This window comes from Oncorhynchus kisutch, linkage group LG17, assembly GCF_002021735.2.
Source record: "Oncorhynchus kisutch isolate 150728-3 linkage group LG17, Okis_V2, whole genome shotgun sequence".
In the NCBI taxonomy this organism is placed as follows: domain Eukaryota; kingdom Metazoa; phylum Chordata; class Actinopteri; order Salmoniformes; family Salmonidae; genus Oncorhynchus; species Oncorhynchus kisutch.
In genome coordinates, this window is record NC_034190.2 from 14,509,698 (window position 1) to 14,535,509 (window position 25,812).

A 25,812-nucleotide genomic window follows, 5' to 3' on the forward strand; every position below is an offset into this window, starting at 1 on the left:
TATCCAGATCAGGGCTGCTCCAGAGAGCCACTGGACTTAAATCCTAGCAGATGTCTATCTTTAAAAACCATGTGAAGATGGGATTAATCTGGACATCAGAAGGCCCCAAGGCTCATGGATCACTATCTGCATTTTACACACTGATAAACACACACACACAAACACGCACGCGCGCACATGAACGAGCGCACACGCACACACATATCTCTTTTAACTCAATACAAAGCAGTGTGCTGAGCCATTTCATTCAATTTCAATGGTTTTCAGTGTCCATTCTAAAAATCCATTTTGGTTGTGCAATTTACAAAGGAACACATTTGAAGGTTAAAATGTACATTTCTATGAAACAGAAGGGGCTTGTTGAGGAGACCACCTGCAAGCAGTGACGGTAAACAAGAGATTGCGTTTCTATTCCTGACTCCTAAAGACAGCCTTTGTGACACAAAACCAAAATCACACTCCTAGAAATTAGCCTGCGCTACCAGATTAGCTAAGAGCAAAGGATTCCACATGACACTTTCTGAAATGCCTCAAAGACTTTAATTCAGGATCCAAGAGCATTATAATTTAAGGGCATGATATATTACAGATGTAGGATCTTAATTTGATTTTTAACTTTCCTTGGGTTTAAAATCAAATCAAATTGTATTTTTCACAATGCTTCTGAAGTTTGTAATTTCAACTTCAAAATTTCAGACTTGATTTATCCTTGCAAAAAATGTATCAACCCTGACAAAAAAATGTCTATTCATTATAATCCATGTATAAATTTACATTTCCTGTTGCTGCAGGATTATTTTCCTGTTGTAGCAAACTGGCTCAAATGAAGATCCTACATCTGTAGGTGAATGAAAATACATATTCTGTAGTATTCACCACAAGAGAGTTGTTTGAAATAGCCCTCAGTTAGAACGATTTAACAGATTCTGTACAATGGAAGGAAAATGCTTCTTCGAGGTAATCATGTTTTCAATTTAGATAATTGTATTGAAAATTATAATTGTTGATATAGCAACACTGTGCAGGTAGCCTTAATGTATTTACTAATTTTCTCTCCTTATTCCCTGTATTTCGATTCATAAACGATTTGAAAAAGAAAATAAATTTGAACATAATTCAAATGGCCTTAATTTAAGCACAAAACATAACGATTCTTCGGTAGCCATACAAGCTTCACTTTAGACCTTTTGGCAAATGGACACGGTAAACAACAGACTATTTCACTGAAATAGTCTCCCCTCTACAGCCATGTGGTACTCAAAATGGCTTCTAAATGCGTTACCTATGTCATTCCATATCTTGCTTTTTATTTTAAGTTAATCAATCCTTTTTACTCTCTCTTTTGAGTCCATATCAAGGCGTTCTGTATCTTCTGCACTCTTTAAATCCAGGCCTTGTGACGGAAACACCACAAGAACAGTCAGCAGCTTTACGAACAGCAAAGCAGTCTGGCGGAGCTAACTAGCTTCACAGGACAGATAGCAGGTATTTAAAGAATAAGTCGTTGACAAGAACAAAAACATTTAGTCCGAAAAATAGAATCTTCTAAAACACCCTTTGACACTTTTAAAGTGAAATTGGTGAAACAAATATGTACAGGATTCCAGAGCTTAGGTACTGGGAGCCGTTGTCAACCTTTGAGCTCATGTGTCATGGACACTGTCGGTCGCTTCAGTGTTGGATTCAGTTCACGCAGTGCATGCCTATGGCAGCCGAACCCACACATCCTTTGGTATAGATGAAGCAACAATACAGTTTCATCATCATCAACATCATCCTCAATGTCCCCATGATGTGTAGGAAGAGCTCCACAAATAGCAGCCACAAATAGCAGCTTTAGGACGTGCCACATTTCAAACTCGACTCCCGTTTCATGTATATCTTATAATGTTTTTCAAATCAGCCACAGCAGCAGCAATGTCATGTAAAGAAGCATCAGCCATCGTTGGCCAAGTCATGGGAGAGATACTGTATCACTGTATCACTGTCCAGACACACACGGTCTTCTCCTTCACAGTCTGGGGCTTACCCCCTCGTTCTGTCTCTGAGATGTGGAAACGCGGCGGGACCGCTGGGTTGTTTCGTGTTAGATAGTAGAGAAACGTCTCCATCTTGATTCCTCTACTAACTCTTTTCTCCTCCCACACTCAGACTGCCTCCCGCTTGTCAGGCGTACATCTCCCCTGTCTTAAGAGCCACCAGCTCAGAGTCCTCAGAGGTGTGTCTGCCGTTTAAGTGTTCGCTGTTGCATTCGTGGTGGTACATGAAGGCGGGAACCTCAGTGATTGATGTGGCGGTGTAGGAGGTAGAGCGCATAGAGCAGTGGTCCCTCCGTCGCTGACCCCACTGGGCCTTGTACTGAATCCATTGTCGCTTCAGAGCCGCCTGCACCTGAGAAAAAGGAATATTCATATTATAAACTGTATTTATACTGAGTACACACACAAATGGATAAACACACACAGAGTGAGAGTGAGAGAGATGGAGAGTGAGAGAGAGTGAGAGACACACACAAATGGATAAACACACACAGAGTGAGAGTGAGAGAGATGGAGAGTGAGAGAGAGTGAGAGACACACACAAATGGATAAACACACACAGAGTGAGAGTGAGAGAGATGGAGAGTGAGAGAGAGTGAGAATGAGAGACACACACAAATGGATAAACACACACAGAGTGAGAGTGAGAGAGATGGAGAGTGAGAGAGAGTGAGAGTGAGAGTGAGTGAGAGTGAGTGAGAGTGAGTGAGAGTGAGAGAGAGTGAGAGTGAGAGTGAGTGAGAGTGAGTGAGAGTGAGTGAGAGTGAGAGAGAGTGAGAGTGAGAGTGAGAGAGAGTGAGAGTGAGAGAGAGTGAGAGTGAGAGTGAGTGAGAGTGAGAGTGAGAGAGAGTGAGAGTGAGAGAGAGTGAGAGTGAGAGTGAGTGAGAGTGAGTGAGAGTGAGTGAGAGTGAGAGAGAGTGAGAGTGAGAGTGAGAGAGAGTGAGAGTGAGTGAGAGTGAGTGAGAGTGAGAGTGAGAGAGAGTGAGAGTGAGAGAGAGTGAGAGTGAGAGTGAGTGAGAGTGAGTGAGAGTGAGTGAGAGTGAGAGAGAGTGAGAGTGAGAGTGAGAGAGAGTGAGAGTGAGTGAGAGTGAGTGAGAGTGAGAGTGAGAGAGAGTGAGAGTGAGAGAGAGTGAGAGTGAGAGTGAGAGAGAGTGAGAGTGAGAGTGAGTGAGAGTGAGAGTGAGAGAGAGTGAGAGTGAGAGAGAGTGAGAGTGAGAGTGAGTGAGAGTGAGAGTGAGAGAGAGTGAGAGTGAGAGAGAGTGAGAGTGAGAGTGAGTGAGAGTGAGTGAGAGTGAGTGAGAGTGAGAGAGAGTGAGAGTGAGAGTGAGAGAGAGTGAGAGTGAGTGAGAGTGAGTGAGAGTGAGAGTGAGAGAGAGTGAGAGTGAGAGAGAGTGAGAGTGAGAGTGAGTGAGAGTGAGTGAGAGTGAGTGAGAGTGAGAGAGAGTGAGAGTGAGAGTGAGAGAGAGTGAGAGTGATTGAGAGTGAGTGAGAGAGTGAGAGAGAGTGAGAGAGAGTGAGAGAGTGAGAGTGAGTGAGAGAGTGAGAGAACAACCATATTAAGCCACTCTTGGAGGACAATGGACTTCTTTATTATTACAATGGCTGCATTTCAGCTGTTGCCTTCATCAGGGTTTTACAGACACACAGAGAGACTCATTAGGCACGGACAGGTGAACAGCAAAAAGACACATGGTCTGTTTATACCTCACTGTCACCTCACAGCATTTTAGTACCTCAATGTCATCTCACAGCATTTTAGTGCACAGCCACACATTTTCATCAATATGCATGATCATTAAATCAATGTAATGTGACTGAGCTCAGGAAATGTGGATTCATATGATAAATGTTAATGGCAGTTTTTAGACATGAAGAAACAGAATTGAATCACAATTTCCTGTGATTAATTGAAGGACAATAGCTTCTCCTTACTGAGTTTAGTGCAGGTAAAGTAGATTGATGAATTTACACTTGCTTATATGCTGTTCCTCTTTTGAAAATCACCAAGTTAGTAAATTATACATTATGAGAGTATGAAATTATTCAGCACAGCACAAATCTGATTAAGAAAAAAATGAAAACCAGAGAATTATCTTGTGTGATAACTTTATACTGCATGAATGAGCGTGCACTCTAAAAATGGAAAGCAAAGCAGTGTTTGACATAGTTCTCTCAGAAGAATGGCCTGAGCCAGCACAGGGAACATCTAATTCCTGAACAATGCCACACTAATTATTGAGTGAAAATGAGGACAGGACACACTGCACTCTCCCATGATCTAATGATGCAGAGCATGTCAACAACTAGCATTGAAAATCGAGTAAAAATGACATTCGCCTGTATTTTTTTCAGTCTGACGTTTTTAATCATACTTTTGAATAATAGTTGTTCCTGCCAAAATCAGCACCAGGACCTAGAGACACACTGCTGTGCACAGGATTTCACTTTTCTTTTTAAAAACTACTTGTACTCTGGTCCAAAGTAGTGCACTATATAGGGAATAGGGTGCAATTTCAGACGCAACCTAGAAAACATAACAATAAGTACTACTTTTTTCCTCATTGGCGTAACTTGACAAAGAGTTATTCAACAGACTGTGTAGCTAGTGCCGAGTCCCAAATGACACAGCTATTCCCTTTATATTGCACTACTTTTGACCATGACCCTTAGGGGAAAAGGTGCCCATAGAGAATGTATGGAATATGGTGTCAATTGGGACACAGCCTAGGTCTAGGCAGTTTGGCCCCAGAATCAAATTGTGCAATGAACTCATCTCCAAAAATGAATGTCCCAAATTAGGAGACAGTAAAAGCCATTATGCTGCAAAGCAAACAAACATTCCCTTACTGTGTCAATGCGTCTTTTATCCCCCCCGACACTGCTGAATCGGTTCTTCGGACACGTCAAACTTGGTTTACGAGAGCCGATGGAGATGCTGATGGGGCCTGGTTGCTCACGCATGAGCTAATAATTGACCTGTTTTCCCGGCCCAGAAATAATTTCCTACGTATAAAATATTACTAAACACTGCGCCTGATGGTGAACGAACACTATGTTAATTCGCTGTGTTTTTGTCAATGCCAGATTCGACCTCATGCTGTGTATTCAAATAAGGTCTCTGTTTTTCTGGGTGTGTGCATTGTTTTTCTTTCTACTTTCTCAAGCGAAGAAAATGCTCAGCCACTCTTTCTCCTGGTCTGGGCTCAGACTGGCCAAGCAGTACCTGATGCAACTCCTGACCTGTTAAATGTATTCTCTCAATGTATTTTATTAACTGACTGGGTGGGTGGGCCTATGTTAAAACCTCTGGTCGTTCTGGATCACAGCATCTATAATATGACCTAAAAACAAATCTGAATGGTCTCTTTTTTAAAAAAAACAGTAATGTCCTTAAAAATTAAAAAGTTCAAGTTTGTGTTGGTGACTCTAGATTATGGACATCCGCTGTCAGACAGCAAACAACTGCAGGCTGAGGTGAGTGAGCGACAGACAGACAGACAGACAGACAGGGTGGATGATTCGCCCCAGAGATGTTCAAGTGTCTGAGGCATTTCTAAGGCTTGTCTTCCTTCCTCTTCATCTGAGATGGTCCTAGTGCTGTTGCCTCTGCTACTGTACAGGAGTCAGCTGACTCCATAGATTCAGCGCAGTAATGCTCTCTCCAACTAATTGGTGACAACTCTACCACCACGGGCCACTTGTCAATGAAATGGTGTGCATGACGGGACAGCTGAAATGGTGTGCATGACGGGACAGCTGAAATGGTGTGCATGACGGGACAGCTGAAATGGTGTGCATGACGGGACAGCTGAAATGGTGTGCATAACGGGACAGCTGAAATGATGTGCATAACGGGACAGACGAGTCCTGACAGCTGAAATGGTGTGCATGACGGGACAGACGAGTCCTGACAGATGAAATGGTGTGCATGATGGGACAGACGAGTCCTGACAGCTGAAATGGTGTGTATGACGGGACAGCTGAAATGGTGTGCATGACGGGACAGACGAGTCCTGACAGCTGAAATGGTGTGCATGACGGGACAGACGAGTCCTGACAGCTGAAATGGTCTGCATGATGGGACAGACGAGTCCTGACAGCTGAAATGCCACCAGGCAGCAATGAGCTGTTTCATTGGGGTCTGACTCATCATTCCCTTAACATGGCCAATTAAAACTATACTTTGCCAGAGGTTCAATTAAAGCTGTACTTCACCAAAAGGTAAGGGTTCTTCAGAGGTTCAATTAAAGCTGTACTTTACCAAAGAGATTAGAGATTCTATTAAAACTGTACTTTACCAAAGGGTTCTTTTAGAGATTCTATTAAAACTGTACTTTACCAAAAGGTTCTTTTAAAGATTCTATTAAAACGGTACCATACCAAAGGGTAAGGGTTCTTCAGAGGTTCAGTTAAAACGGTACCATACCAAAGGGTAAGGGTTCTTCGGAGGTTCAGTTAAAACGGTACCATACCAAAGGGTAAGGGTTCTTCAGAGGTTCAGTTAAAACGGTACCATACCAAAGGGTAAGGGTTCTTCAGAGGTTCAGTTAAAACGGTACCACACCAAAGGGTAAGGGTTCTTCAGAGGTTCAGTTAAAACGGTACCATACCAAAGGGTAAGGGTTCTTCAGAGGTTCAGTTAAAACGGTACCATACCAAAGGGTAAGGGTTCTTCAGAGGTTCAGTTAAAACGGTACCATACCAAAGGGTAAGGGTTCTTCAGAGGTTCAGTTAAAACGGTACCATACCAAAGGGTAAGGGTTCTTCAGAGGTTCAGTTAAAACGGTACCATACCAAAGGGTAAGGGTTCTTCAGAGGTTCAGTTAAAACGGTACCATACCAAAGGGTAAGGGTTCTTCAGAGGTTCAGTTAAAACGGTACCATACCAAAGGGTAAGGGTTCTTCAGAGGTTCAGTTAAAACGGTACCACACCAAAGGGTAAGGGTTCTTCAGAGGTTCAGTTAAAACGGTACCACACCAAAGGGTAAGGGTTCTTCAGAGGTTCAGTTAAAACGGTACCATACCAAAGGGTAAGGGTTCTTCAGAGGTTCAGTTAAAACGGTACCATACCAAAGGGTAAGGGTTCTTCAGAGGTTCAGTTAAAATGGTACCATACCAAAGGGTAAGGGTTCTTCAGAGGTTCAGTTAAAACGGTACCATACCAAAGGGTAAGGGTTCTTCAGAGGTTCAAGCTTAAACTGTTACTGTATACTGTCTACTGTACCTCAACAAACAAATTATATAAGAGTACAACTGAATGGGAAGTTGCTGGTTTCCACAGAGTGAAGAAAGATATTCTGTGTGTTGTGTTAGTTCAGTAGTGCTTACCTCGCCATTGAAAAAGCAGAATATCGTTGCCACTAGTAATCCCTGGAGGGAAAACAAGACAATCACACACTCTTAGAAAAAAAAGTTGCTATCTAGAGCCTAAAAGGGTTCTTCGGCTATCCCCATAAAATAACCCTTTTTGGTTTTATGTAGAACCCTGTAAAGAGAGTTCTACCTGGAACCAAAAATGATTTGACCTGGAACCAAAAAGGGTTATTTAGGGGGACAGCCGAAGAACCCTTTTGGAACCCTTTTTTCTAAGAGTATTCCTTATGTCAGATCAGAGCTTTGGTAAAGACTGTTCTGCTAGCATACAATCAATTGCCTTACATACCTGGTAATGCATTAATAAAGGCATTACCTGGTAATGCATTAATACAGTCATTATCTGGTCATACATTAATATAAATATGACCAGGTAATGCATTAATATATGCATGATGTAGTCATTACCTGCTAATGCATTAATAAAGTCAATATCTGGTAATACAGTAATATAGATTTGACCTGGTAATGCATTAATATATGCATGATGTAGTCATGACCTGGTAATGCATTATTAATACAGTCATTACCTTGTAATGCATTAATAAAGTCATGTTCTGATAATACATTAATATAGATATGAGCTAGTAATGCATTAATATATGCATGATGTAGTCATTATCTGGCAATACATTAATATAGATATTACCTGGTAATGCATTAATATAAGCATGATGTAGTCATAGTGATTACCTGGTAATGCATTAATATAAGCATGATGTAGTCATAGTGATTACCTGGTAATGCATTAATATAAGCATGATGTAGTCATAGCGATTACCTGGTAATGCATTAATATAAGCATGATGTAGTCATAGTGATTACCTGGTAATGCATTAATATAAGCATGATGTAGTCATAGGGATTACCTAGTAATTCATTAGTATAAGCATGATGTAGTCATAGCTATTACCTGGTAATGCATTAGTATATGCATGATGTAGTCATAGTGATTACCTGGTAATGCATTAGTATATGCATGATGTAGTCATAGCTATTACCTGGTAATGCATTAGTATATGCATGATGTAGTCATAACTATTACCTGGTAATGCATTAGTATATGCATGATGTAGTCATAGCGATTACCTGGTAATGCATTAGTATATGCATGATGTAGTCATAGCGATTACCTGGTAATGCATTAGTATATGCATGATGTAGTCATAGCGATTACCTGGTAATGCATTAGTATATGCATGATGTACTCATAGCGATTACCTGGTAATGCATTAGTATATGCATGATGTAGTCATAGCGATTACCTGGTAATGCATTAGTATGTGCATGATGTAGTCGTAGACCTCCCCCGCCAGGCGGTTCTCTGGCCTCCAGGGGAAGATGACAAACTGGATGCCCAGGAGAGGGACCAGGATCAGGGTAGCTCTCACTGCCTTCATGTACATGTTAGACTCTGCCCGGTGGGTGTCCCTCAGCTTAGTAACCAGCACCCTCACGATGTTCAGCAAGAAGAACAGATTCACCTGGGAAAGAAAGAAGGGATTTTATAAACGTCTGAACATGGTTGCTGTGTCTGAAAGGGTTGCAATCTAATCTGATTATAATGATTTTGTCTAAACAATGGAAGTCTAAACACCAGCATAGGACACAATTAGCTTTGATTAATGTGTTGCACATTCAACAGTATAACAATACATTATTTTTGGTCCAATGATGGCTAACCTACGTATTAAGTTTTGATCTAGAAGAACATCCATGTTCCATTATGTTCTACCTGGAACCAAAAGGGTTCTACCTGCCACCAAAAAAAAGGATGTAAAAGGATTCTGCTATGGGGACAGGCAAATAACTTTCTAAGGTTCTAGAGTGTAGGATGTAGCTTACGAGCAGTGCTGCCATGATGGGCCCGTGGACCACGTAGAGCAGGTGGGTCTCGACACTCATCCAGCAGCTACAGGAAGGAGAAACATTCTCCGTCACACAAGTCTACAAACAGACAATGAATTCTTCTTCTTCTCCTTCTAAATCTGTTCACTGCAGCCCACCACACAGCTGCTCTGTTTATTTACAATACTAGTGCAGAGGACCATCACTCACTTGTCATCAAAATACTTCTTCCTTGCCACGGCATGAATGGATGCAGGCACTAAGGGAAACCCTGGAAACCAGAAGAAAGACTCTGTAAGGACATCTGCAAAATGTAAATTAATCAATTCATGAATCAATCAATGAATGATGTTATGTGTATTATGACGGAAACATCTACAATGTGGTTATTACAGTAATTAGCATGTAATTCCTCAGTTATAAGAGTAACTTCTTGTATATCTTCTGTATTTTCGATAGAAGAGGATAAAGGGGAAGTTCACTGAAAATACAACTGAACATGAACACAGACAAGGTAAGTGTTCATTTGTATTTTGAGTCAACTATCCCTTTAAGGCTGTTGAGCATAATTTAAATACCCTTTAAGGTGAAGATACCTGGCAGAGCAGACAGCCAATGGAAGCCCTTCCTAAATTCAAAACAAGCTTATACTATCCTACAGGTGTAGGATCTTAATTTGACCTATATTGTCACAGCAAAAATAATCCTGCAGCAACAGGATTTGAACATTTAGTCCATAATGTTGCTTGATCGGTGGTTAGGTTATTAGCTGGCCAACAGTAGGAGACATGAAAAGTACAATACTGTTACAGTAATATAACCGCGTGTTAGTGTGGGTTTTCAGTGAATTTATGTAAATCACGAAGCTCATCTGCAATACCTGTGGTGTAAGAAATTTGTTGGCAATAAAAGTGATCAAATTAAGATCATCCTCATCATGCTGTCCGCTACAAGCTGAACAAGAATAAACCCACACTGAGCAATTTCCTCTAATAATCCAGTCTTGTTAAATCCTTCTCCATTAACAACACAACCATACCAGTGTTTATTGGGGGTTTCATTTTAGCTGGGCCATAAACAGATTAAACAGATGAATCCGAGCTGCGGGTCCGTTTAGAAGTGATTTATCAAAGCTCTACGGCCATATTGGCTACAGATGGACTAGCTGGATGTCCTCCATCCATTCCTCGGGGTGGCTGTGTGAAAGACACTGTAGCTTCTGCCCCAAGGTTATATCACGGCATCTTTAATAATGGCCGACCATTCACAGTTATCGTATCACTTATCGGACAGGCAGGGCTCATATTATAACACATCACTCCTCCATTAAAGAGGGGGAGAACAGAACAGACAGCACGTTAACAGCAGCTATCCAATAGGAAGAGCTACTAAAGCTGTCAATCTGATACAGGGTTTGGTGGGGTTGACACACAGGGAGTGTCGCAGTTAACAATGACCTCAGGGTTGTCTCTGATCCTGTGTCCTGACACAGATTGTGTCTCATTGTGTTGTGTGACACACAAGCTGATCTATGTGTGATTCAGCGATGGTGGGAGCTGTTTACAATGTTATTTTATTTCTACAGTGAGTACAGGGTGATGAAATATGAAGATCGGCTATGAATCATGATATAGGAGCGCAGAGGCCTCCGAGTCTAGGTGAGTTTATGGTTTTGAACACACTATAACATGCAACAGGTTGCTATGAAGACTTATTGCTGTATCATGTTACCTCAGACGTCATTAGAATAGATAGAATAGATAGTGAAATACATGACCCAAAAACAGATGCGCAAGTTGACAAGGATATGAGTTCAATTCCAGCAAGGACAACATAAAGGGGAAAAAACGACATCTGGTAAGTCCGTTGAATGAAACCATTTTAGCTAAACAACTGCAGAATACATACAATGTAACATGTTCAAACGTCATTTCATTACTGTCTGAGAATGCTGTTTTGGTGACTTGTTTTCATAAAAGCAGATGGGGAGAAGAGGAAGTATGTACACTACTGGTCAAAAGTCCAGGTGACTACCTCATGAAGCTGGTTGAGAGAATGCCAAGAGTGTGCAAAGCTGTCATCAAGTGGCTATTTGAAGAATCTCAAATATAAAATCGATTTTAGTAGCGCTTCCCTTCCTCTTCTTTCTATTAAGGTACACAATAGTACATTTTGGTAGACAGAAGGTGCTCTTTGGTAAAAGGGGTGAATTGGTCATCAAAAAGATAAAAGAAAAAAGAAAGGAGGACCAAGGCACTCTTCATATAATTCATTCAAATGCCTTTATTTGTATGGCATGTTCAATAGAAACAAGGTTTTAAAAATCTGACGCATTTCGGCTGCATGGCCTTCGTCAGGGAGTACAAAGAAATAATACAATGTCCTCTTTTGAACAGCTTTTCCAATCAGCCCTAATTTGAAGAGGGAGTGGTTACAAAATTGACCATGATAGTTTGTTGGTGATGTGGACACCAAGGAACATGAAGCTCTCAACCTGCTCCACTACAGCCCTGTCGATGAGAATGTGGACGTGCTCGGCACTGTAGTCCACTGTAGTCCCTGTAGTCCACGATCATCTCCTTTGTCTCCTAATTCAGCTAAATAAAAAACCCTATTACCTATTCCTGCGCATGTCTCCTGGTCCCTTTATACCAAAGTGACAAATGGGCTTTGAGCACACTATTATGTTGAACGCTGAGCTGTAGTCAATGAACAGCATTCTCACGTAGGTGTTCCTTTTGTCCAGGTGGGAAAGGGCCGTGTTGAGTGCAATAGAGATTGCGTCATCTGTGGGTCTGTTGGGGTAGTATGCAAATTGGAGTGGGTCTAGGGTTTCTGTGACGATAGTGTTGATGTGAGCCATGACCAGCCTTTCAAAGCACTTCATGGCTATAGATGTAGTCATTTAGGTAGGTTACCTTGGTGTTCTTCAACACAGGGACTATGGTTGTCTGCTTGAAACATGTTGGTATTACAGACTGGGTCAGGGACAGGTTGAAGATGTCAGTGAAGACACTTGCCAGTTGGTCAGTGCATGCTCGGAGTACATGCCCTGGTAATCCATCTGGCTCTGCGGCCTTATGAATGTTGACCTGTTTAAAGGTCTTGCTCACATCGGCTATGGTGAGCGTGATCACACAGTTGTCCGGAACAGCCCTTCTGCATGCTTCGTGTGTTGCTTGCCTCGAAGTGCACATAGAAGTCGTTTAGCTCGTCTGGTAGGCTTGTGTCACTGGGCAGCTTGCGGCTGGGCTTCCCGTTGTAGTCCGTAATAGTTTATAAGCCCTGCCACATCCGACGATTGTCGGAGCCGATGTAGTAGGATTCAATCTTAGTCCTGTATTTTATGCTTTGCCTGTTTGATGGTTCGTCTGAGGGCATAGCAGGATTTCTTATTAGCGCCTGGGTTAGAGTCCTGCTCTTTGAAAGCCACAGATCTCACCTTTAGCTCAGTGTGGATGTTGCCTGTAATCCATGGCTTCTGGTTGGGGTATGTATGCACGGTTACTGTGGGGACAACGTCATTGATGCACTTATTGATGAAGCCGGTGACTGAGGTGGTATACTCCTAATTGCCATCGGATAAGTCCCTGAACATATTCCAGTCTGTGCTAGCAAAACAGTCCTGTAGCTTAGCATCTGACCACTTCCGTATTGAGCGAGTCACTGGTACTCCCTGCTTTAGTTTTTGCTTGTGTGCAGGAATCAGGAGGGTAGAATTATGGTCAGTTTTGTACCTGCCTCTGTGTGTGGAGTAAAGGTGGTCTAGAGTTCTATTTTTCTCTCTGTGGTTGCACATGTAATTTGCTGGTAGAAATTAGGTCAAATTGTTTTAAGTTTCTCTGCACTAAAGTCCCCGGCCACTAGGAGCGCCGATTTTGATGGGAGTGGACCCTCTCACTTCGACTATTCCACTCTGCAATTAACCTTTTGCATTGCTTTCAATTGCTGGCTATAACTAATACAGCCTTATTGCATACAATTTAGGTTTTTGGTTTTTAGTTTAAAGGGAGTCAGATGAACTTGCAGATACCATTTTTATGTCTCTGCGTCCAGTATGAAGGGAGTTAGAGGTAATTTCGTGAGACAACGCTAACTATCGTTAGTGCAACGATTATAAGTCTACCGGATCAGCTAGCATAAGTAGAAAAAATGCCTTAATTGCCCAAATCTCACACTATCTCTTTAAGCTAATGGGATCCCTGTGGTTAAGGCGGGTAGTAAGACTCACCCCAGCCTAGGAGGTAGTACCAGTGTAGGTGCTGCTCCTCGGCGAACACAGCCACCACAATGAGCGTGTGCAGATAGATCCCCTCACACAGCATCCAGAAGTAGTTACAGCCCAACATGTACATGTGGAAGAAGTGCAACACCTTACAGCCAACCTGCAGGGGATTAGGATCACAGAGAGTCACACAGAGATAACAACAACACCAAATAACAATAACAACAACACAAAGCCCAATGCTCAACCAGCCCTGACACAAAATTGTTAGTGGGGGTATTATGATTTTCCAATAGGAGGACGTTCATCATTTTACCCCCTACTGCTGGAGCGTATCCTTGCTCCACTTTTCTCTAGGTTATTGTAACTGCAGCACATTGTATTTATTTTACAAGAAAAATGTACTGCAAAGTAGCCTAAATCCTGTTCAATAATGTCCACACATTCTTGTCAGTCAACACTATGCTATCATGTCTCTTTCTGTCAAATAGCACACTATTGCCTAAATATGGGCCCTGGTCAAAAGTGGTGCACTATATACAGTAGATGGGTTAACTGACAATGTCACGAAAACGATACGCACGCTTCAATGTGGCAGATGTCTGTGTGTTGTTGTGAGTCTGGATGACCAGATAGTTACCAACAATGACAAGCAACTGCCATGTGGGGAATCGTAAGTGACTCGTTTCATCTTGATCTTGATAAAAATGTCTTGTTTTGAGGTGTTTTGACTGATCAATGCTAATATGGCTCAAATTCGCTAGCTAACTAACCCAACAACTGTAACGATGTATTTGAGACAACAAGTGCTCATTGTGCACATTTATTTATGTTTCCAATGAATATTGGAAAAAATGTATAGTTTACATGTTGTCAACAATCTAAGCCAACCAGTCTGTTTTGCCCCATAGTTGCACACGCATCGGATTTGTTGCTAAATAGTCAACCCGTCTATAGGGAATATTGTTCCATTTGCGACGGGCCCATGTAGATTCATTGACTCCTCTAGGTGTTGAGATTTGTTGTTCTCAGCACTCTGTCTCAGAACATGTGTGCTGATCTGATTAGACGATTCTGGAATTGGTAGCAGCTACATTACGTTTACATACAAGTACAGCACCAGTTAAAAGTTTGGACACACCTCCTCATTCAAGGGTTTTTCTTTATTCGTTCTATTTTCTACATTGTAGAATAATAGTACAGACATCAAAACTATGAAATAACACATATGGTATGTAGTAACCAAAAAAGTGTTAAAACAAACCAAAATCTATTTTAGATTCTTCAAACTAGCCACCCTTTGCCTTGATGACAGCTTTGCACACTCTTCAATTCTAAATAAATCACTGACAGTGTCACCAGCAAAGCACCTCCACACCATCACACCTCCTCCTCGATGCTTCACGGTGGGAACTACACATGCGGAGATCATCCGCACCTACTCTGCGTCTCACAAAGACATGGCGGTTGGAACCAAAGATATCAAACTTGGACTCATCAGACCAAAGGACAGATTTCCACCAGTGTAATGTCTAATGTCCATTGCTTGTGTTTCTTGGCCCAAGCAAGTCTCTTACTCTTATTAGGAAGGCCTGATTGACACAGTCTCCTCTGAACAGTTGATGTTGAGATGTGTCTGTTACTTGGACTCTTTGAAGCTTTTATTTGGGCTGCAATTTATGAGGCTGGTAACTCTGCGTCCTCATGAGAGACAGTTTCATCACAGCTTAACCCATGGTTTTTACGACTGCACTTGAAGAAACTTTCAAAGTTCTTGAAATGTTCCGGATTAACTGACCTTCTTGTCTTAAAGTAATAAGGGACTGTTGTTTCTCTTTGCTTATTTGAGCTGTTCTTACTATAATATGGACTTGGTCTTTCACCAAATAGGGCTATCTTCAGGAATACCAGCCCTACCTTGTCACAACACAACTGATTGGCTCAAATGCATTAAGAAGGAAAGAAATTCCACAAATAAACTTTTAACAAGGCACACCTGTTAATTGGAATGCATTCCAGGTGACTACCTCATGAAGCTGGTTGAGAGAGTGTGCAAAGCTGTCATCAGGGAAAAGGGTGGCTACTTCAAAAAATAAAATATAAACACTTAGACACTTTTTTGGTTACTACGATTCCATCTGTGTTATTTCATTGTTTTGATGTCTTCACTATTATTCTACAATGTAGAATATAGTAAAAATAAAGAAAAACCCTGGAACGAGTAGGTGTTTCCAAACTTTTGACTGGTACTGTATGTCTTCTCGACTCTTGTCCCCGAGGTCCGTATACGCAGCATGTGCAGCATACGCAGCCTTCAGAACCTCTTAGCCATACAGTGGCCACTGTTTTCTTGAGGGCCTTCAATGTTGCAGAAATTCTTTGCTCCAGAGCACTCAGGACATCAGACTGGGGTGAAGGTTCAGCTTCCAACATAACAATGACCCTATGCACATAGCCAAGACAATGCAGGAGTGGCTTTGGGACAAGTCTCTGAATGTCCTTGAGTGGCCCAGCCAGAGCCCGGACTTGAACCCAATCAAACATCTCTGGAGAAATCTGAAAATAGCTTTACAGTGAAGCTCCCCATCCAACCTGAGAGGATCTGCAGAGAAGAATGGGAGAAACTCCCCAAATACAGGTGTGCCAAGCTTGAAGTATCATACCCAAGAAGCCTCAAGGTTGTAATCGCTGCCAATGGTACTTTAACAAAGTACTGAGTAAATGGTCTGTAAAAGTACTCTTTAAAACCTGTTTTCACTTTGCCATTATGTGGTTTTGTGTGTAGATTGATGAGGACACATTTTAATTTAATACACTTTAGAATAACGCTGTAACGTAACAATGTAGAAAAAGTGAAGGGGTCTGAAAACTTTCCCAATGCACTGTATGTCTCCTCCTCCTCTACGTATTTTACCCTCCTCCTCCTCTACCCTCATCTACCCTCCTCCTTCTTTACCCTCCTCTACCCTCATCTACCCTCCTCCTTCTTTACCCTCCTCTACCCTCATCTACCCTCCTCCTTCTTTACCCTCCTCCTCCTCTACCCTCATCTACCCTCCTCCTCTACCCTTTATGTGTACTCTCATGCCCAGAGAGAGAGGCCTGTTCCCGGATAGGGAGTTAGGGCCTAACTGCCTGTATGTGTACTCTCATGCCCTGAGAGAGAGGCCTGTTCCTGGATATGGAGTGAGGGGCTTTAGGCTCATCTACCCTCCTTCTTTACCCTCATCTACCCTCCTCCTTCTTTACCCTCATCTACCCTCCTCCTTCTTTACCCTCCTCCTCTACGTCTTTTACCCTCCTCCTCCTCTACCCTCATCTACCCTCCTCCTCTACCCTCATCTACCCTCCTCCTTCTTTACCCTCATCCTCTACCCTCATCTACCCTCCTCCTCTACCCTCATCTACCCTCCTCCTGCTTTACCCTCATCCTCTACCCTCATCTACCCTCCTCCTCTACCCTTATCTACCCTCCTTCTTTACCCTCATCTACCCTCCTCCTTCTTTACCCTCCTCCTCCTCTACCCTCATCTACCCTCCTCCTTCTTTACCCTCCTCCTCTAACCTCATCTACCCTCCTCCTTCTTTACCCTCCTCCTCTACCCTCATCTACCCTCCTCCTTCTTTACCCTCCTCCTCTACCCTTATCTACCCCCTCCTTCTTTACCCTCCTCCTCCTCTACCCTCCTTCTTTACCCTCCTCCTCCTCTACCCTCATCTACCCTCCTCCTCTACCCCCTCTACCCTCCTTCTTTACCCTCCTCCTCCTCCTCTACCCTCCTCCTCTACCCTCCTCTACCCTCATCTACCCTCCTCCTTCTTTACCCTCCTCCTCTACGTCTTTTACCCTCCTCCTCCTCTACCCTCACCTACCCTCCTCCTTTACCCTCCTCCTCCTCTACCCTCATCTACCCTCCTCCTCTACCCTCATCTACCCTCCTCCTTCTTTACCCTCATTCTCTACCCTCCTCCTCTACCCTCATCTACCCTCCTCCTTCTTTACCCTCATCCTCTACCCTCATCTACCCTCCTCCTCTACCCTCATCTACCCTCCTCCTCTACCCTCCTTCTTTACCCTCCTCCTCTACCCTCATCTACCCTTCTCCTTCTTTACCTTCCTCCTCTACCCTCACCTACCCTCCTCCTCTACCCTCATCTACCCTCCTCCTCTACCCTCCTTCTTTACCCTCCTCCTCTACCCTCATCTACCCTTCTCCTTCTTTACCCTCCTCCTCTACCCTCATCTACCCTCCTCCTCTACCCTCATCTACCCTCCTCCTCTACCCTCATCTACCCTCCTCCTCTACCCTCCTCCTCTACCCTCATCTACCCTCTTCCTCTACCTTCATCTACCCTCCTCCTCTACCCTCATCTACCCTTCTCCTTCTTTACCCTCCTCCTCTACCCTCATCTACCCTCCTCCTCCTCTACCCTCTTCTACCCTCATCTACCCTCCTCCTCTACCCTCCTCCTCTACCCTCATCTAACCTCCTCCTTCTTTTCCTTCTTCACCTCCCTCCATCCCCCCATCCCTCCCTCCCTTCATGTCTCCTGGCCCTTACATGGAATCCAGATGTGCCATTACAAGTATGTTGAAATACAGTTCACTCATCACTAAGGTCTGTTGGTGTGATCTAAACACTTCATTTTCCCCACCAATTCATAACCACATTTACCTCAACTTGAATGCCCAACTGAGGCGGACAGCCTAATGTAACGGGACAGTCTGTGTGTTTAAGTTACTAATGTCTGACAAAGTGTGTGTCTCATGTCTTGGGCCTAGTCCTTCGTTTGGCCTGAGCACTAGGGACTCACTCCTCCCGCTTCTGGCAGACTTGGAGTCTCTACTGTGATCCGCCAGAGAGAAAGAACGCTTGTTCCTTTTTGTTCAGAGAGCACCTAGTCTATTCTCCCAACAGAGTACCACATCCCTAAATCACACCAACCCAGTCTAAATTTGGCGCTCCAGAATTTCAACATGTGCAGTATGTGCAACCAACTGTGATGGGATTTTTTGTTGTTGTTCCACCCCTCGATATCAAGACCATGTTGTCTGAGGTGTGAAAGACAAACTGCAATTTAGTTCTCCCGCTTCTCAAAGCAAGCAGATTCTAATACATTTAGAACAGATTTGGAAAGATGGTTCTGAGCCAATGCTGCTAGAACATAGCTATTCATATTGTAAGGTCGTGTTAAATAATGATAATTCATGGACTCTGCGACTTCAGATATGACTCAAGGTTTAATCAGAGCAAACAAACATCTTCAGGGGACAAATAAAAGGAGAAATCATATGAACAGAGAGCTGGCACCTGCTATGGCACCAGACCCTAAACTGAGGAGATATCCCAGCAACCCCTGCTCTATAAACCAGAGCCCCAGCATTCGGTATCAAATTAAGCGTTTTCCAATTACATTCCCACAATATTTATTGTGAAAGCTGTCATTCCTTCCTCCCTGTCAGTTGGATCACCAGGGTCAGCTGGTATATCTGAGGAAACAAAAAAACCTTCCACTGTGAATATGCCAGATGGATTAGGCTTGAAGTCTGTTTTTCCAGTGAGAACATGATGGTACGGGGAGAAGAGACGAAGAGAGGCTAGAAATCAAACCCAGACGGGAGTTATTTTCTTTGACTGGATAAACTGAAGGACATCTCTAAAGTGATGATCCAATCGAGAGCATGATAACAGGACCTTACTGTGTACATTCAACCAGGAGTTTTTACTAACCATGTGACCTAACCAGGAAAAAACGATTGTATCTACTCAAAGGTTACCCAAGTGTATCCATTTCTCTGGATCAAGATCTCTGACATTTTCTAGCTTGTTTTTGAATGACTATTAATACTTTTTTGGGGAACAGACTCAGCAACTCTGTCTTGCACAATACCATAATCAAATAATTTCCTCAAAAGGTGGACAATAAAAATGCCTCGTAAAATACAATACTTAAAGCACCAGAAAGGGATGATCCCAGATACAGAAACGCTACATTCCATTGAGGCAGATTTACCATGTTCACCTTAACAGGCCTCAGGATTCAAAGAATTCAGCTCCGACTCAACGAGTGGCAACTGTTCAAAAGTCTGACAGAGGACAGAAGTCTTTGAGTGCTAAGAGAAGGATAACTCTGGGCTGTTTGTGCACACAACAAGATATGCAAAAAATACTCATGTCCTAACGAACACTCTTAAAAAAACATCTGCACTCAGGTTGATTGAAACTGATAGTAAACTCATTTGAATGAAGTAAAGCCGAGCTCGAGGGCTGTGTTATGTTTTAAGAATTAAAAAAAAATATTATTTTGAAAATATCATGCAGTGAAACCCTGAGACTTATCTATCCTCTTCCCCTTAAATTGTTTTCATTTTATAGATGAAATGTGTGAGACTTACTGGATTTTATAGATGAAATGTGTGAGACTCACTACATTTTATAGATAAAATGTGTGAGACTTACTGTATTTTATAGATGAAATGTGTGAGACTTACTGGAATTTATAGATGAAATGTGTGAGACTTACTGGATTTTATAGATAAAATGTGTGAGACTTACTGGATTTTATAGATGAAATGTGTGAGACTTACTGGATTTTATAGATGAAATGTGTGAGACTTACTGGATTTCTCTCCACTACATCTGTGTTGTTGACCACTGCTATGAGGTAGATGAGGGTAAGGGCGGAGTTGAGGACATAGGAAACGAAGAGGTTCTTATGAAGCGTGATCCTTTGGCAGCTCAGGTTCCTGAGTGAAGACAAACATACAGCATAAATAATCATGTTAACATATGATATGTGTCTGGCTGTGGTTACCCAAGCAGACATTCACAGAGAGGACTACAATAAACATTTACAAAATTATTGCTATTTATTTTATTAGGATACCTATTAGCTTTTGCAAAAGCAGCAGCTACTCTTCCTGGGGTGCACACAGAACATAAAACATTACATAATACAGAACAATAATAGACAAGAAAAGCTCAAGGACAGAACTACAGTTGAAGTTGGAAGTTTACATACACTTAGGTTGCCGTCATTAAAACTTGTTTTTAAACCACCCCACAAATTTCTTGTTAACACACTATAGTTTTGGCAGGTCAGTTAGGACATCTACTTTGTGCATGACACAAGTAATTTTTCCAACAACTGTTTACAGACAGATTATTTCACTTATAATTCACTGTATCACAATTTTCACAACCCAATTTATTGCGGGAAGCTTGTGGAAGGCAACCCGAAAAGTTTGAACCAAGTTAAACAATTGCAATGCTACCAAATACTAATTGAGTGTATGTAAACTTCTGACCCACAGGGAATGTGATGAAAGAAATAAAAGCTGAAATAAATCATTCTCTCTACTATTATTCTGACATGTCACATTCTTAAAATAAAGTGGTGATCCCAACTGACCTAAGACAGGGATTTTTTAAAACTTTACTCTGATTAAATCTCAGGAATTGTGAAAAACTGAGTTTAAATGTATTTGGCTAAGGTGTATGTAAACTTCCAACTTCAACTGTATATACACTTACAATAAGAGAATCAAAATTAAAAAGGTCCTGTAGTGAAACAATACTACGAAAACATACAGAACCATAATATAGGCATTGAAGCCAAAAGATGAAACTGGTTATCATATTTTCTAGTGTGAAAATATTCATGGAAAATACACTGTGGAGTACATAGGCTATATCATTTTGATAGTGTACAAAACATTAAGAACACCTTCCTAATATTGATTTGCACCCCCTTTTGCCCTCAGAACAGCCTCAATTCATTGGGGCATGGACTCTACAAATGTCAAGCGTTCCATAGGGATGCTGGCCCATGTTGACTCTAATCCTTCCCACAATTGGCTGGATGTCCTTTGGGTGATGGACCATTCTTGATACACACAGGAAACTGTTGAGCATGGAAAAACCCAACAACAGTTCTTAACACAAACAAACTGGTGCGCCTGTCAAAGGCACTCTTTTGTATTTCACATTCTCCGCATGTCTCAATTGTCTCAAGGCTTGCAAATCTGTCTTTAACCAGTCTCCTCCCCTTCAGCTACACAGGGACTTTAGCTTTCACCTGGTCAGTCTATGTCATGGAAAGAGCAGGTGTTCCTAATGTTTTGTACACTCAGTGTAAATCGTTAGTATATGAAATATGAAAAATCCGTTCACAGTTGATATTTACAGATGACACATGACAGATGACAGATGACAGTATCTTCTACAAAGCTGGAGGTCTATTATTATTACAATTAGCCATAATAAAACGTGTTTTCATCCATTCTGCATGTTGCCATAAAAACTGTCAAATGAACATATTTCATCCTAACAAAAGTATTCCGACCTTTGATGTAGTTAACAGGACAATAAATAACATAAACCATTGGAACAACTAACTCTGGCCCATAATGACTTAGTCAGATGTTGCAGTCGTCTGTGAAATAGGTTCAAACAGAGAGTCATTAGAATGAAATGTCTGAACCAAGGAACCTCATATACTAAATCAAGATTGCCATTGTTGTCAGAGCATGCTGTAAACTGGTATAACAATGGACAACAATTCATAACTTTCTCTCAAGCAACACAAAAGGGGCTAAAATAATTTGCTTTGGTTCACCCATGTTAAATACTAGCACACACAACTTCCAACAACAAGTTGGATTTGGGAATCACACCCTATTGAGAATCACACCCTATTGGGAATCACACCCTCTTGAGAATCACACCCTATTGAGAATCACACCCTATTGAGAATCACACCCTATTGGGAATCACACCCTATTGAGAATCACACCCTATTGGGAATCACACCCTATTGGGAATCACACCCTATTGGGAATCACACCCTATTGAGAATCACACCCTATTGGGAATCACACCATATTGAGAATCACACCCTATTGGGAATCACACCCTATTGGGAATCACACCCTATTGAGAATCACACCCTAAACAGATTATTAACAACTCTATTTGAGGCCCTTGTGGAGCTTCCTGATTATCACGGATCAGCAGTCATCAAAGCCTCAAAACATCAAGCCTCAAAACATCAAATGATTCTCGTTTCTATCAAAGGTTAGGAAAGTAATGTTTCCAATTTTTCATCAACCAGGCTTTCTAAAATAAGCAACTGATAACATTTTACTGCAGTGGGCTGAATCAGGGTCACACAGTCTTTCTTGGTAGTCTTAAACAAATCTACTTGAAACAAAAGTATCCACCTCACACATGGTTATGGGCTTAAAAAACAAGACACCTGTACCAAGTCAGATTTAGACTTGAAATGTATTCCAGTCTGCATCCCAATATTACACTTTATATACATCAGAGAAGACTTCAAATATAACAAAATTGTTTGACATAGAAACTGGCTGTTTTTTGGCAATTATGTTTATTTAATTATGAAATTATGAAAAATATTAACATGAGGCCACCCATGAGGCCACTAGAGGGCGTTTTGGTCATTTGACTGCAGGAAATGGTGTTTACTGGAGTGAAATAGTGAAAACACTTTGTGTCTAACGTGTGTACACTTCAGCAACAATGTCCTGTTATCTGTCTCCAGTCATTAGCTAATGTTGCAGTCTTAATGTAAATGTGTTGTTTCTAGAAGAAGGAGAAGGAGATCTCAGTATGGCAGCATTAATAAGGGTTCTGGGTCAGTAGTGTGTTGGAGAACAAGGCTACTATTAAATGACCCAATACAAGTAAAAAGATAAAGGAAGTGTCTTAACAGAATATCTTCAAACTAGGATGAGTAGAAAATAGGACAGAATCACTTTCTTTATCCCAAGGTGTTATATTGGTGTATATGGATGTTCTCTGGCCACACCTAAACAAGCAACAACATTTAACTTCCTGCCATTTAAATTCCTGGCATGAGGAAACCAGGTTTTTAGGCTAAAATGTCCTGGTACTCTGTAAAGTTCATGATTGTCAGATGACATGAAACTAGAGGTCTTTGACCATGCACACCAATGGCAGTTTTGTCCTTCACAAGAACAATGCATATGCAGAAAATACCTCAGCCCTACTGTACAATATGGTGGTGCATCTTAGATGCTATGCGGATATTTTTCTTTCACTGGACCTGGGGCTCTTGTTGTGGTCAACGCAACAACATCATGAACTCTGTCAAGTACCAGGTCATGTTTGCAAAAAATATGGTTTTCTCTGCCAGGAGACTAAAAGTTGTCTGCGATTGACTGTTTTAGAAAGACAATAACCCCAAGCACACATCAAATTCCACAAAGAAATGGTTAATTGAACAAAAATTCTAGATCTTGAACCCCATTGAAAACCTGTGGTTTGAATTCCAGATCCTTGATAAGGGTATCAAGGATCTGGAAAGATTCTGTATAGAGGAATGGTCTAATATCCCTCCCAATGTGTTCTCCAACTCATGAAACATTTGAGAAAAAGGCTCAGTGCCATTATCCTCACAGGGGAAGGGTGCTTGAGTATTGAAAACAGGGGATCCAATCAATTTGATCCATATCTTTGGTTTTTTATTACTTGTTAAAAAAGATCTTTCTCTGGGCAAAATCATGATTAGTATTAGTATAAAATAATATTATTTATTTTAAAAAATGAGCATTGAATAGCTCAGTATTTGTATGATTTATTTTATACAGGCTTTTTTTATTAATCTTTATCTAGGGATCGAATAATTCTGGACAAAACACACAACCATTTTTGACAACTGCATCATGTAGGACAGGCTCAGATAACCAAGTGATGCAGTATTTTTAAAGCTAACCCAACTGTATTTTTCCACGGCTAGTCAGAGTATTTTTATTGGCGAGCCCTGGCTGTGCTGAAGTGGAGGCCATAAATAAGAAGACAGTGCAGCTGTACCGCATCAAATACCACTGTAAACTGCACATCTGGAAAGTCTAATACAACATTACGACTTTACCGTTGAAAGAGATCAGCCTTTAAATACATTGCCATGCTTATAAAAGTGATGCTCCCTTAAAATCTATGCTTTGCTTACTACCTATAAAACTTCATAGAGATAATAATTAGCTGATCGTGTTGGTCTTCCGTTAGAGCTTTACAATGCCAAGAAAGGATGTATTCTATTCTCTTCTTGTCAAGACACAAATACAGAGTAGTTTGAGCGTTTTACTTTTTGCTATTACAATGTGCACCTGCACTCTGTCTTACAGGGTTGGTGTCAATTCGGAACTTCTAAATTTAGCCTAGTTCAATTCAACCCATGAATTGAAATTTGAATTGGCCATACCACACAGGAAGCAGAATTTCAATTGAATTAAAGGAAGCAGAATGTAATTTAAACGAATTCAAAGAAATTCAACTGAGACATTAAACATATTTTGTCTCCTTCCTTTGACAAATATTTTGCTAAAATCTTCTGCATCTTCTTACTAAAGAATACAGATACCATTTCAAATATGATTTTAATTATAACTCAAATATGTACAGTATTTTGTTTGTAATTTGGTTATGAGATGTTACGTTGTACTTTCCATTCTAGAGTGAAAGTGGATTATGAATTGTTAACAACAAAATGATCCTAGAATATTTCCAGACCACTGTAATTATTTCAAACATTTTTTCTGAGGTTGAGTTTTAGAAATGCAATGTGTCAAGGACATGTTAAACATAGTGTTGGCAACCATACATGATGTCAAAATAAATTCAAATTCTGCTTTTTCTGGGGGGTGGCCAATTCATGAATTGAAATTAATTCGCAATAGTACTCGTTACATTTGGAATGCTCATGCAGGACAGCATCATGGTCCAATTCAGACACCTACCAATTTAACGTGTTGACACCACTACTGCCTCTGATCTGACCAACCCACTAAACACAAATACTGTGTTTGTAAATGATATCTGAGTGTTGGAGTGTGCCCCTAGCTGTCTGTATTTGATATGTTTTTAAGAACATTGTGCCGGCTGGTTGGCTTAATATCAGGAATTTGATGTATAGCTTTTACTTTTACTCAAGTATGACAATGAAGCACTTTTCCACCACTGACTGAGCCAACCTTTCCAAGTAAGTAGTAGCCAATGTAATGCAGAAATGTTGTTTTGGTTCCTGCAGTTATATCCCCCCCCCCCCCCCCCCCCCATAAGGTGTCGTTGAGGATAATGGCCTGAATTTAAAAAGCATGTCAAATAAATGTGATGTTCATACTGCAGGATCACGGTGACAGATTGGGCTATAGGGACATATTCATACATATGGAACGTTCCTTCACGATCTGCTTTGGATCATTTGATTGTCACACAGCAGGGTTTTTCTTCTTCTTTTTCTGAGTATTGACATACTCTTGACTTCTCAAACTTTTCTTTA

General features: G+C 41.3%; 1 protein-coding gene across 1 annotated transcript in view; it reads right to left on the minus strand.

The window, feature by feature from the left end:
- Window positions 1-25,812, minus strand: part of LOC109908465 (calcitonin gene-related peptide type 1 receptor) — a 48,639-nt gene that overhangs the window by 819 nt on the left and 22,008 nt on the right. Inside the window, exons 9-15 of the mRNA XM_031795150.1 lie at window positions 20,107-20,233; window positions 13,492-13,645; window positions 9,471-9,531; window positions 9,258-9,324; window positions 8,678-8,896; window positions 7,368-7,409; window positions 1-2,391 (exon numbers count right to left, since the gene is read on the minus strand). The exon at window positions 1-2,391 is cut by the window's left edge and continues 819 nt beyond it. Coding sequence (XP_031651010.1) covers window positions 2,167-2,391; window positions 7,368-7,409; window positions 8,678-8,896; window positions 9,258-9,324; window positions 9,471-9,531; window positions 13,492-13,645; window positions 20,107-20,233 — 895 coding nt within the window. The 3' untranslated portion in view covers window positions 1-2,166. The remainder of the gene's footprint in view (window positions 2,392-7,367; window positions 7,410-8,677; window positions 8,897-9,257; window positions 9,325-9,470; window positions 9,532-13,491; window positions 13,646-20,106; window positions 20,234-25,812) is intronic.